The sequence below is a fragment of the Pezoporus occidentalis genome, unplaced genomic scaffold, assembly GCF_034315485.1.
Source record: "Pezoporus occidentalis ecotype Australia unplaced genomic scaffold, CSIRO_AGI_Poc_V1 ctg357, whole genome shotgun sequence".
Lineage (NCBI taxonomy): Eukaryota > Metazoa > Chordata > Aves > Psittaciformes > Psittacidae > Pezoporus > Pezoporus occidentalis.
Genome location: NW_026915560.1, coordinates 413,135 through 426,054, shown reverse-complemented (window position 1 = coordinate 426,054; position 12,920 = coordinate 413,135). Strand labels below are relative to the sequence as shown.

Below are 12,920 nucleotides of genomic sequence, written 5' to 3'. Positions count from 1 at the left end.
CGCATTGGTTGCACCACGCCCAGTGCTCCGCAGTGGACAGCGCCCATTGGCTGCCCCTCCCACTGTGGGGCGGAGCTTATGGGGGGGCGTGCCCTCGGGCCGGTCACGTGCAGCACCGCCCGGTTCCCCCCTCCCTCCGGACGCCCCGGTACCGACCGCTCTCCGGTCACTCTCAGTTCATTTAATGGCTGTGAACGTTACAGGCCTCGGGGCCCCCCCGCACCGGGACCAGGCCCCGGCACCGGCGGCAGTGGGGGGCAGTGTCCATACACAAGGCTCCTGGGGGGGGGGGGGGGTAAAACACAGCCCCAAGACCCCCCCCCCGCCCCGGTGCTGTCCCGGGAGCCTCCCGCACCTTCCCCCGGTGCCGGCCCGGGCTGTTCCAAAGCACCCCCGGGGGGGGGCGTCAATGGGGCATGGCCGTGATGCGCATGCTCTGCGAGGCGATGGGGTAGGTGACCATGGGGGTGGTGGCGTGGCTCATGGTGATGCCCCCCAAGGGCTGCGCCATGGACACGGCCACCGGCGCCACCGAGACGGCCACGGGCGCCATGGAGACGGGGGGGGCCATGCCCTGGGCGATGGTTTGAGCCAGGGCGGCCGAGAGCGGCGCGATGTCGGGGTTGAGCGGGGGCGGCGCGGCCGTGGCCGGCGGAGCCGCCTGCGCCCCGGCCGGAGCCACCAGCTCCTGTTGGGCCACGGCGCGCGGCTGCAGGGCCTGGCTGCTGAGCGTGGTGTGCGTCTGCGCCATGCCCGGGTTGAAGCTGGGCACGGTGCCCACGGCGGGGGCCAGAGTCTGCTCGGTGGCGGCGGCGGCGGCGCTGGAGCTCAGCGTCATCACCTTGGCCTGGTTGCGGAACTGCGCGTTCTGCTCCAGCAGCACCTCGTTGGTGGCCAGCAGGTTGCTCACCTGCTTCTTGAGCTCCTCCACCCGCTTGCGGAGCAGCGCGTTCTCCTCCTCCAGCAGCCGCTGCTCCACCGTGGGGCCGCCGGCGCCGCCGAAGTCGAAGGCTTCGAAGTGGAGCCCGTCGCCGCGGCGCCGCTTGAGCAAGGGCTCGTGCTCGGCCTCGTAGAGCCCCTCGAAGGCCTCGTAGCGGCGGGCGCCCGGCTCGAAGTCGCGCTGCAGGTGCTGGAACTTGCACTTGGCCCCGCGCTGGCAGTCGCCCTTGAGGAAGTCCCTGCAGATGGGCACCTCCTCCTTGCTGTTGGGGAGGTCGGCGGGGGAGAGGCCCAGCCCCGCGGCCACTTTGTGGCGCAGGCGCGGCGGGAGCTCGCCCGTCTTCTTGTAGGAGTCCTCGTCCTCCTTGGAGCCGTGGATGAAGCGGCAGCTGAGCCGCACGCACTCCTTGTTCTGGAAGTCGTGGCAGAAAATGAACTCGTTCTTGCGCACGCCCAGGTTCGTGACCTCGCTCATGTCCGGGTGCCGGAACCGGCACCGCTTGCCGCGCTTGCAGACGTTGCGCAGGAAGTCCCGGCAGATGTCATCGTCCGGGCTCCCCCCGCCGCCGCCGCCGCCGCCGCCGCCGCCGCCGAGGCCCCCGCCTCCGACACCGCCGACGGCTTCGTCCCCGCTGCCGCCCGAGGGGAACCCGTCCCGGTCCGGCATCGCGGGGCTGCGGGAGGGACGGAGCGCGGTGAGGGTCCCCTCCCGGACACCGTACCCCCGCCGCCGCGTCTCCATAGCGACCGCAACCCCCCGCCCCCCCGCTCCCCTCCCCTCCCGGTTTTGTGCCTCCCCCCCTCCCCTCCCGTCCCGGTCCCGGTCCCGGTCCCGGTCCCGGTCCCGGTCCCGGCCTCACCCGCCCGCGGCTCCGCCAGCGCCAACAATGAGCGGCCCGGTTGCGGCCGCTCTGCGCCGGGCCGGAAGCGCTCTATGGTGCTTCCGGGGCGGTGCGGAAGGACGACACGCGCGGGGATTGGCGGAGCGCAGTGACGTCATGAGCGTGCGACGCTGCCGGTAAGCGCGGGCGGTCCCCGCTCGTTACCGGACGTTCCCACACTGACTCCAGCGGTGCCGTGAGTCCCGTTCACTGCCCCCCCCCCGTTACGGGCCGTCCCCACAACGCCGCCGCCGTTACCGGAGCCCCGTCCCGGTACCGGACGTCCCCCCATTACCTCCTCCGTTACCCTAAGTCCCTTCCCTCCCTTCCCTGTTACCGGAGCGCCCCCCGTTGAGGAACGTCCCAACACTCCTGCCGCCGTTACCGGAGCCCTGTCCCGTTACCGTACTCCCTTCACTGTTACCTGATCCCCCCGCCCCCGGTTAAGGCACGTCCCAGCACTCCCGCCGCCGTTACCGGAGCCCTGTCCCGTTACCTTACTCCCTTCACTGTTACCTGATCCCCCCGCCCCCGGTTAAGGCACGTCCCAGCACTCCCGCCGCCGTTACCGTACCCCCCCGCTCCGTTACCGGAGCTACCCCCGTTATCGTTAAGTCCCAGCACTCCCGTTACCGGAGCTCCTCCCCGGTTACCGGACGTGCCCCCATTACCCATAGCGATAAGTCCCATTGCTGCCTTTCCCATTACCGGAGCCCCCTCCCGTATACCGGACGTCGGTCCCCCATTACCTCCATCATTACCGTAAGTCCCCTCGCTGCCTTTGGCATTACGGAAGCCCCCTCCCGTTACCGGACGTCCCAACACCCCCCTCCCGCTCCCCGCCGCAGGAACCACACGCTCGCTGTCACCACCAGCTTTATTCACAGCACAACGGCAGCCGCGCGGCCCCGAGCGCACCGGGGGCCCCGGGCCGGGCCCTGCTCCGCGGCCGTTACTTGGATCTCTGCCTCATCTTCCTCCGCTTGCGCTTCAGCCTGGGGAGGGGGGGAGCCCTCAGCGCCGGTACCGAGCCGGGAGGGGGGAAGCGGCGGCCGCGGCCTCCCCCGTGCCCCGGAGGGCCGGGACCGGGGACCCCCGGCACGGGACGAAGGGAAGGGGGGGGGGGGTCTCTACGTACCTGCGCATGCGCTTCTTGCGCCACTGCGGGAGCAGAGAGAGGCGCTCGTTAGTGACCGCTATCGCGACAGTGACCCCTATCGCGACAGGAAACCCGCCCGGACACCGCCCCCTCTCCCCCAGTGTACCGGTAACGCGCTCCCGGTGCACCGGCACCCCCCCTCCCCCGCTGTCAGCCCATCTCTGCACCCCGCTCCCGCCGGGGCCCGGTCGGGGATGGAGACCGCCCCCCCCCCCCCCCGGGGCAGGCGGAGCCGCCATCGGCCGCCCCCCGCCGCTCACCTTGGCCCTCATGGCGGGGCGGAGACGCCGCGCTCAGTCCCGGCGGGCGGGCGGCGGCGGGGCCGGCGGATGGCGGCGGATGGCGGCGGATGGCCCCGGCCGACGCGGCCACGCCCCCTCCCCGTTCATGGGAGTTGTAGTCCGCCTCCCTCCCGCCGCCATTTTGCGGAGCGCTGGGGGTGAGATCCTCCCCCTGCAGCCCCATAGAGCCCCATGGAGCGGCTCCTGCGGGCCCAGCATTCCCGTTGGGAATGACGGGGATTGGTCCTTCCCCCTTATGGTCAGGGTTAATCCTACATCCATCCCCAGGAGCAGGCATGGAAACCCCATGGAAAACTTGCGGAAGGCTCATTGGGAATCCATGGAAAACTCTTGGAAAACCATAGAAAACTCATGGGAAATCCATGGAAAACCCGTGGGAAAACTTCATGGAAAACTCACGGAAAACTCACGGAAAACCCATGGAAAACCCGTGGGAAAACTTCATGGAAAATCCATGGAAAACTCACGGAAAACTCATGGGAAATCCATGGAAAACCCGTCGGAAAACTTCATGGAAAACTCACGGAAAACTCATGGGAAATCCATGGAAACCCGTGGGAAAACATCATGGAAAATCCATGGAAAACTCAGGGAAAACCCATGGGAAACTCATGGAAAACCCGCACCAAGCGCCTCGTTCATTCTCTTTTATTGACTTTGGTTCAGATTTGCACGTCTGGAATTTGGGATGGAATCCGCAGCGATGAGGAGCGGACGCACGGAGCCCGGGAATGCTGTGTGCCCCCCCCCCCATAGACCGGGATAACCGGAGCCGGAATTCAGCTTTGTCCCTGGTTTTTTTTCTCTTTTTTCCAGGTTTTTCTGTAAAAAAACGCTATAAAAGAGCGATTCCCCCCCACCCCCCCCGTTCCCATGGGAAGCACGGAAATCCCGCCGGGAACCCCTTGCCGGTGCTTACAAAGGAGCCCGCCACAGACCGAGTACAAAACCAGTGTTTATAGGGGAAAACCGAGGCTTCCAAAGGCTTGGATCCCAAAGGCTGGAGCGGGATAAGGGCACCCCCCCCCCGCCCCATTCCTCCCTTCGGGATGGGGCCGATCCCATGGGATGAGGGGACACAGAGCGGCTGCAGAGGGGCTTTTATTACGCTTGCCGGGCTCGGAGCATCCCTGCCCTGGGAAGCACCGGGATCCCCCCCCCACCCCCTGCTTGTGCCTTGGTTCCTAAGGGACAAACAGGGCCGGGGGGGCCGGGGGGCGCCGTGGGGCAGGAGCTGCTCAATCGCCCGGCTCCGGCTCCTCCGCTCCCTCGCCCGTGGTGGCGTTCTCGGCGTTCCTGGAGGCCTGCGGGGAGAAGGGCGCGGATGGGGAGCCCCTTCCATAAGGGGGAGGATGGGGAATCCCTTCCCATAGGGATGGGGAGCCCCTGCCATAAGGGGAAGGATGGGGAATCCCTTCCCATAGGGATGGGGAGCCCCTGCCATAAGGGGGAGGATGGGGAATCCCTTCCCATAGGGACGGGGAGCCGCTTCCATAAGGGGGAGGATGGGGAATCCCTTCCCATAGGGATGGGGAGCCCCTTCCATAAGGGGAAGGATGGGGAATCCCTTCCCATAGGGATGGGGAGCCCCTGCCATAAGGGGGAGGATGGGGAATCCCTTCCCATAGGGATGGGGAATCCCTTCCCATAGGGATGGGGAGCCCCTGCCATAAGGGGGAGGATGGGGAATCCCTTCCCATAGGGATGGGGAGCCCCTGCCATAAGGGGGAGGATGGGGAATCCCTTCCCATAGGGACGGGGAGCACTTCCCCTAAGGATGGGGAATCCCCTCCCATAAGGACAGGGATGGGAAACCCTTCCCATAATGGTAAGGATGGGAACTCCCACAAGGATAGAGATGGGGAGCCCTTCCCGTAAGGATAGGAATGGGGAATGCTTCCCATAAGGATAAGGATGGGGGAACCCCCTCCCACAAGGATAGGGAATCCCATAAGGATAAGGATAGGGAGCCCTTCCTGTAAGGGGAGGGATGGGGAACCCTCCCCATAATGGTAAGGATGGGAACTCCCATAATAGGGATGGGGAATCCCTTCCCACAAGGACAGAGATGAGAAGCTCTTCCCAGGACAGGGATGGGGAAGCCACGGGGCTTGGAGCAGCCCGGGCCCATGGCCGGAGCTGGGAGGTCCTTCCCACCCCCTTCCAGGCTTCCAGGAAGCGGGAATCCTGCCCCACGCGCCCGTTACCTTCTTCTTCTTCTTCTTCTGGGTCTTGCGGCTGGCGGAGCTCTGGAGAAGGGCCTGGGGACAAGGAAGGGAATGAAAGGAGCCGGGAAGGGAAAGCTTTTCCTTTGCCATTCCCGGCTGGAAGCAGGGGAGCCTCTGGAGCGAGTCCGGAGGGGCAAGAGGATGAGCAGGGGCTGCAGCAGCTCCTTATGGAGCCATTGGGAATGTTCAGCCTGGAACGCTCCCGGCGTCCGAAGGGGGCTCCAGGGATGCTGGAGAGCAGGGAGAGGACAAGGGGGGGTGGATTCCAACTGGAACAGGGGGAGCCCAGCTGGGATCCAGGAGGGCGCTGGGACACGGGGCTGGGCTGAACGGAGCCGGTTCGGCTGCTCCATCCCTGGCAGCATCCCTATGGGGCTGGGGCTGCCTCCAAGCTCCTTCCCAGCCCCATTCCATGGCTCCGTTCCCGGGAGCTCGGCACCCACCTTGAGCTCCGCATCCTGCACCTCGAAGGTGGATCTGTAGAGGTCGGGCTCGAAGGGGCCTCCCGTTATCCGCATGGGGCCGTTGGGCATCAGGAGCACCGTGAACTTGAACTGCGCCACAAACTCCCCTGGGAGAGCGGGATTGGGATGGGGACGGCAGCCCCATTCCCAACACTGAGCCCATCGCCTTGGAAGCAAGGAGCCCCCCCCCAGGGCGCTGCTCCGCCACCACAGCGTCAGCACTGCAGTGATCCATGAGGGTGAATCCCGAGGGCTGGAATGTGGCTCGGCCGGCGCTCACCTTCCTTCTCATAGAGGACGTTGAAGGGCTGGAGCAGCTCGTGCTTGGCGCATTCCACCACTCCCATCCTCGCTTTCTTCTCATCCTCAAAGGCCCTGGGAAGCAGAGGGAGCTCAGCCCCTTCCCAAGCCACATCCCGGGATTCCAGCCCAGAGACCCCCATTCCCTCAGAGGGAAGCCTCCAGAGAGGGGGTTTAAGGTGGAACAGAGCCCATTGAGAGCGTGGTTGAGGCCATCCCTTAGAACATGGCCTGGAATTGCCTCATCCCTCCCTCTGCTCCACTGGGAACCGATTCCCAGCTCCCAGGAAGGGACCAGGAAGGGATCAGGAAAGGACCAGGAAGGGACCAGGAAGCACCAAGGAAGGACCAGGAAGGGACCAGGAAGGACCAGGGAGGGATGAGGCTGGGACCAGGAAGCACCAGGGAGGGACCAGGAAGGGATCAGGAAGGGATCAGGAAGGGAGCAGGGAGGGACCAGGAAGGGATCAGGAAGGGATCAGGAAGCGATCAGGGAGGCACCAGGAAAGGAACAGGAAGGGACCAAGGAGGGAGCAGGAACCACCAGGAAGGGACCAAGGAGGGACCAAGAAAGGAGCAGGAAGGGATCAGGGAGGGATCAGGAAGCACCAGGAAGGGACCAAGGAAGGACCAAGGAGGGAGCAGGAAGGGAGCGGGAATTCCCTGGGAATCCCCTTGGGAAGCAGCAGGCACCTGAGGGTGAAGGGCATGGTGTCGAAGCGCCGCTCCACCTCGCTGAAGAAGGCACGGGAGGTTTTCATCTTGAGGCCGTACTGCTTGGCTGGGTCCCGTTTGTAGATGGTTGTCCTCTGCCCCGCGTCCTTGGCCTGCGCACACGGCCCAGCTGATGCTTCCCCAGGCCGGGAATTGCCGCGGCATTCCCGGCGGGAACGGCAGGGATGGGGCGCCCGGCGCCGCGCTCACCTTCCCCTCCCCGCTGCTGACGAGGACGTCGACGGCATAAACCTCATGGACCTCAAATTCTGCCTTTTCGTGGTCCTTCCTGCATGGAAAACACCAGGATGGGAGGGACGGGAGGGGGAAAGCACCCAAAGGAGGGGGAAAACACCCAAAGGAGGGGGAAAACACCCAAAGGAGGGGGAAAAAAACCCAAAATCCCCTCCACAGCCACAGGGCATCACCCAATGGCCTTGGAGCAGCCTGGGCTGTTGGGAAGCGTCCCTGTCCATGGATCCCATGGCTGGAAGCGGATCCAACCCAACCCATCCCTGGTTAAAGAGGCACACAAAGGGCTCGGTGCCCCCATCCTGCCACGGTGCTGAGTGACCAGAAGCTGCTGGTGAACAGGAGCCCAATGCTGCTCCTGCCCAAGCGCTGCAGGGAAAGCTTCTGGTGCGCCCTCATCCCATGGGATCAGAGCTGTGGAACACCATGGATGGCACCCAGACCCACGCAACGGGTTCGGTGCCGGGGCTCCGGCTCTGAGCATCCCTTGGGGCCGGCAGCTTCCAGGAAGCTGGAGAGGAACCAGGAGCGTTCCAAGGGGCAGGAAGGGGGTTCCTGGGATAGGAAGGAGCATTCCAGAGCCCCGGATCCAAGGTGCATCCCCTTTTTCCCTGCGTGAGGCTCACTTTTGCTGGTCTGTGGGGTTCTGGATGATGGTTTTCTCGCCGTCGATGACGTGCTGCTTCAGCTGGTGGGACAGCATCCCTGGCACGAGAGGAGGCCGCAGTGCCCGTCAGGAGCCGCTTCCGTAAGGAACAGGCCCCACACCGGGAATGCCAAGGGGATGCGATGGGATCGGAGGGGAACCCATTGCCCAGGGAGGGTTTGGGTCCGCGGATGCTTCCCCATCTCCTCCAGAGCACAAGAAGCAGGAAACACTGACACACACACACACCCCCCAAAGCCATCCCACCCACTGGAATGCTCCGGTGTTCCAAGAGGGGATTTTATGGGATTGGAAGGAATCTCCCACAGAATGGAGCCATTGTGGCTGCAAGAAGCCCCTGGACCAGGAGCTGGTCCTATTCCCAACGGGAGACTCCCCCGGCCTCCGTGTGCTTCCCGGTGGGAATGGGATCTCACCTTCGATGGGGGTGCAGTGAAACGAGTGGGCTATTTTGTTCCAGGCCTCCGTCACTTGTGTGTTCTGCAGGGAAGACACAGGAAAAGCCATTGGGATGGGATGGGATGGGATGGGATGAAGGGAGGCGGTTGGGATGCTCCATCCCCGGCTCTGCCGGGTACCACTCACACCCTATGGAGGGTATCCCTGCCCGCGGAACGGCGTGATCCCAAGCTGCTTCCCAACCCATCCCAGGGCTCCATCCCTGCTCCCGAGGCAGCGCTCACCTGGTTTCCAGGCTTCACCAAGCGCAGCGCGGCCTCGGCGCACAGATGGGCCGCTTTGATGACATCGGCTTTCCGGCCGGACACGGGCTTTTCCTGCAGGATAGGGAACGGGAGCGGGATTCAGGAGCCTTCCCTTCTGCTTTCGGCACGCTGGAATCCCTCAACGCAAGGACCAAGGCGGGGGGACTCGGCTCCCATTGGGATTGGGATGCTGCTCCCAAAGGCCGGGAGCAGAGGAAGCGGCGGCAGGGAGGGTGCGGGCTGGGAATGCCGCAGGCAGGGATGGGAGCAGCCCCCCCTGCCCACCTTGGAGGCCTCGATGACGAAGCTGTGCGCCACGTTGGCGATGAAGCCGTCCACGTGCACCCCCAGGTCCCTGCAACACCAAGGTGGGGGGGTGAGGAAGCTCCGGGATGACTCCCAGCGGGAATCGCGTCCGGAAGCCCGGAGCTCACTCACACTTTGACCAGGTCGCCGTCCTTGAGGATGTAATCCTGGTCGCTCTTCAGGGGGGAGAAGTGGCAGACGCAGTTATTGACCGAGACGCTGGTGGGGAAGGCGATGCCTGCGGGCGGGAAGGGGGCTCCCATCAATTCCTGCCGCATGGAAGGGCCCCGCTCCAAGCCCTTGCCGTGGGCAGGGAGAGAGGCTCAGCTCCAAGCTGGCCTTGGCACTGCCAGGGATGCGGCATCCAAAGCTGCTCATTCCCAAGGCGTTCCCTTCTCTTGACTGGGGTTGGGAACAGCAACTGGGGGAGCCCAGTGAGCCCTTTTGCTGCTCTCAACCCACCCCAACAGCAGCCATCACCAACGGAAGGGGACAAGCCTGAAATTCCCGTTGGAAAAGGCAAATTCCCATTGGGAAAGCCAAATAATTCCCGTTGGGAAAGCCAAATAATTCCCGTTGGGAAAGCCAAATTCCTGTTGGGAAAGCCAAAGTCCCGCTGGGAAAGCCAAATTCCTGTTGGGAAAGCCAAATTCCCGCTGGGAAAGCCAAAGTCCCGCTGGGAAAGCCAAATAATTCCCGTTGGGAAAGCCAAATTCCCGTTGGGAAAGCCAAAGTCCCGTTGGAAAAGCCAAATTCCCGTTGGGAAAGCCAAATAATTCCCGTTGGGAAAGCCAAAGTCCCGCTGGGAAAGCCAAAGTCCCGTTGGGAAAGCCAAAGTCCCGCTGGGAAAGCCAAAGTCCCGTTGGGAAAGCCAAAGTCCCGTTGGGAAAGCCAAAGTCCCGTTGGGAAAGCCAAATTCCCGTTGGAAAAGCCAAAGTCCCGTTGGAAAAGCCAAAGTCCCGCTGGGAAAGCCAAAGCCCCGTTGGGAAAGCCAAAGCCCCATTGGGAAAGCCAAAGTCCCGCTGGGAAAGCCAAAGTCCCTTTGGGAAAGCCAAAGTCCCGCTGGGAAAGCCAAAGTCCCTTTGGGAAAGCCAAAGTCCCGCTGGGAAAGCCAAAGTCCCATTGGGAAAGCCAAAGTCCCGCTGGGAAAGCCAAATTCCCGCTGGGAAAGCCAAAGTCCCGTTGGGAAAGCCAAAGTCCCATTGGGAAAGCCAAATTCCCGTTGGGAAAGCCAAAGTCCCGTTGGGAAAGCCAAAGTCCCGTTGGGAAAGCCAAAGTCCCATTGGGAAAGCCAAAGTCCTGTTGGGAAAGCCAAAGTCCCGTTGGGAAAGCCAAAGTCCCGTTGGGAAAGCCAAATTCCCGCTGGGAAAGCCAAAGTCCCGTTGGGAAAACCTCACCTTTCTTCATCTCCTTTTCCTTCTTGAAGATCTTGCCAGTCTCTTCCATGATCATGGAATCTCCCTTCTCGCACAGGCCCAGCACCGAGGCGCCCGCGTTGGCCGCATCCAGCACCGCCCGCAGGACCCCTGGAGCCAAAGAGAGACGGAGGGGCTGGAGCAGGGATCGGGCTTCCCACTGGGAATGGGGCCCTCCGGAATCCCGCCGCCATTCCCATTGGACTGCGTTGGGGCCGTCAAGCGAAGCGCGGCGGCATTCCCGATGGGAGAAGCCAGCGCTCCAGCAGGACGGGCTTCGGGCACGGCGCTGGGATGCAGCACAGCAAAGGGAGCGGGGCGGGAGGCTTCCAAAGCCGCCGCTTCTCCTCTTCCTCCTCTCTGCAGCTCCCAGAACATTCCCAAATCCCGGCTCCACCAGGGCGCTTCCCCATCGGCCTCTGTTGGATCCAGCGCCAGGAGTCCCCACCTGGAGCCTGGGATGGACGGGATCCTTCAATGGGGAGGATCTGGGAATGCTGGGAGGGAGCAGCCGGCACCGGGCGCTTCCATGGGGCATTCCAAGCCCTTCACACCCGGCAGCGCCTCGCTCCATAGGGACTCAAAGCATTCCAAAGCCACCGCAATTCCCGAGCACCCCCCCACCTCCCCATTCCAAACCGGTTCAGCCCTTCCCGAAGGGGGGAACGCGCTGCTCCGGAGCCGTTCCCATTGGGAAGCGCGCCTGGAGCGGCCAAGTCAGCAGGAATCCATGCGGGCCACGCCGGGAGGAGCTCACCCAACCGGTCCCGGCGGCTGTCACCCCGCGGGGGGGGCGGAACGGGCCCCGTGGGGCTCCACCAACGCCTATGGGGGCTACAGGGCTCTATGGGGCTGCCCCACGTGTACCCCCCCCCCTCATTGGGGTCTATGGGGGGGGGTTCAAGCCCGGAACAAAGCCCCGGCCCCCCCGCCCCGGGCTCCTCCTCCCGCCGCCGCCGCCGGTGCACGTGGGGCGCGGAGGCCACGTGCGGGCAGCGGCGGCCGAGCGGGGCCTGCGGGTACCGGGGACCCCCCCCCCCACCTCCGTCCCAGGGGTCTCCGGTACAACCGAGCCCTTCCCGGTTAACGGCGGACGGGGAAGGGGGGGGCCGGGCCTCGCCTCCCGGCCCAGGCCCGCCCCGCTCCTCCTCGCGTGCCCCCGCTTCCCGGTGCCCCCCCCCCCCACAAGGCCCGGTCCCGGTGCGGCCTAGGCCCGGTCCCGCACTCACGGTTGGCGATGTCCCCCCCCATCTTGTACTTGGTCACCACCAGGTCCTCGGCGATCGTCAGCTCGGCCGCCTCCTCCTCGCCCGACATGGCCGGGGCCGGGGCCGCCTCCCTCCGTCCGTCCCCCCCCTCCCTCCCTCCCTCCCTCCCCGGTGCCCCCCGGTGCCGGGAGCGGAGCCGCCGCTGAGGAGACCCCGGGAGCGCGAGGAGCGCGCGGGCAGGGCAGGAGCGCGGGCTCCGCGCGGGGCACGCTGGGAACGCGAGTCCCCGCCCTCCCCCCGGCGGGAACTACAACTCCCGGCAGCCCCCGCGGCACGGCCGCCGGGACTACGGCTCCCGCCGGGCATTGCCGGCTCTCGCGAGATCCAGCGCGGGGGATGCTGGGTAATGTGGTTCAGGAGCGCCTCCGCGCTCCCATCGCACCCCCCCGGTGCTCCCCGTTACCCCCCCCCCCCCCCAAAGCATCAGCGCCACTTTGGGGTCGATTCCTTTTGTCTTTATTCACCATTTACAAACAGAACCATCGCGGGGGGGAGGGGGAGCTGTCCCCCGGTTCCTCCCCCCCCCCCCATTAAAACAACCCCAAAACGGGATCGCCGGGGGCGCATCCCATGGGGCTGGGGGGGGGGGGGCACCCCCAAACCTTCCCTCTGCTTCCAACGGGGAATGGAGGAACCTGAGGATGAATCCGGGGTCCGGACCTTCGGTTGCGGGGGGGCTCCTGACCCAAACCACTCCCACCCCATTGCAGTGGGTCAGGGCAGCCCCAGTGGGGTCCGGACCCAAACTCCCCCCCATTGCAGTGGGTCAGGGCAGCCCCAGTGGGGTCCGGACCCAAACCCCCCATTGCAGTGGGTCAGGGCAGCCTGGGGGGGTCTGGACTCAAACCCCCCCATTGCAGTGGGTCAGGGCAGCCCGGGGGGTTCCGCCCCCAAACCCCCCCCCATTGCAGTGGGTCAGGGCAGCCCCAGTGGGGTCCGGACCCAAACCCCCCATTGCAGTGGGTCAGGGCAGCCTGGGGGGGTCTGGACTCAAACCCCCCCATTGCAGTGGGTCAGGGCAGCCCGGGGGGTTCCGCCCCCAAACCCCCCATTGCAGTAGGTTAGGGCAGCCCGGAGGGGCCCGCCCCCAAACCCCCCCATTGCAGTGGGTCAGGGCAGCCCGGGGGGTCCGGACCCAAACCCCCATTGCAGTGGGTCAGGGCAGCCCGGGGAGGTCCGCCCCCAAACCCCCCCCCCATTGCAGTGGGTCAGGGCAGCCCGGGGGGGTCCGCCCCCAAACCCCCCATTGCAGTGGGTCAGGGCAGCCCCAGTGGGGTCCGGACCCAAACCCCCATTGCAGTGGGTCAGGGCAGCCCCAGTG

The 12,920-nt window shown here is 65.2% G+C and overlaps 2 protein-coding genes and 1 long non-coding RNA gene across 3 annotated transcripts; all 3 read right to left on the bottom strand.

The window, feature by feature from the left end:
• Positions 1-333: 333 nt before the first annotated feature.
• ZC3H10 (zinc finger CCCH-type containing 10) lies at positions 334-1,672 on the bottom strand. Its single transcript, XM_062630654.1, has one exon. It carries the CDS (start codon positions 1,604-1,606, stop codon positions 407-409), a length of 1,200 nt encoding a protein of 399 aa, XP_062486638.1. The 5' UTR covers positions 1,607-1,672; the 3' UTR covers positions 334-406.
• A 1,008-nt stretch (positions 1,673-2,680) lies between these two features.
• LOC134169806 (uncharacterized) lies at positions 2,681-3,341 on the bottom strand. The gene is made up of 3 exons (XR_009967014.1): positions 3,240-3,341; positions 2,959-2,981; positions 2,681-2,815 (listed from the first exon to the last, which is right to left on the bottom strand). It is a non-coding gene; the product is annotated as an uncharacterized LOC134169806 (long non-coding RNA).
• A 1,134-nt stretch (positions 3,342-4,475) lies between these two features.
• Positions 4,476-11,720, bottom strand: PA2G4 (proliferation-associated 2G4). Its single transcript, XM_062630653.1, has 13 exons — positions 11,561-11,720; positions 10,314-10,442; positions 9,049-9,154; positions 8,896-8,965; positions 8,590-8,682; positions 8,323-8,386; positions 7,866-7,944; positions 7,198-7,276; positions 6,967-7,100; positions 6,254-6,348; positions 5,953-6,080; positions 5,489-5,542; positions 4,476-4,585 (listed from the first exon to the last, which is right to left on the bottom strand). Exons 1-13 carry the CDS (start codon positions 11,646-11,648, stop codon positions 4,520-4,522), a joined length of 1,185 nt encoding a protein of 394 aa, XP_062486637.1. The 5' UTR covers positions 11,649-11,720; the 3' UTR covers positions 4,476-4,519.
• Between the last annotated feature and the right edge of the window lie 1,200 nt (positions 11,721-12,920).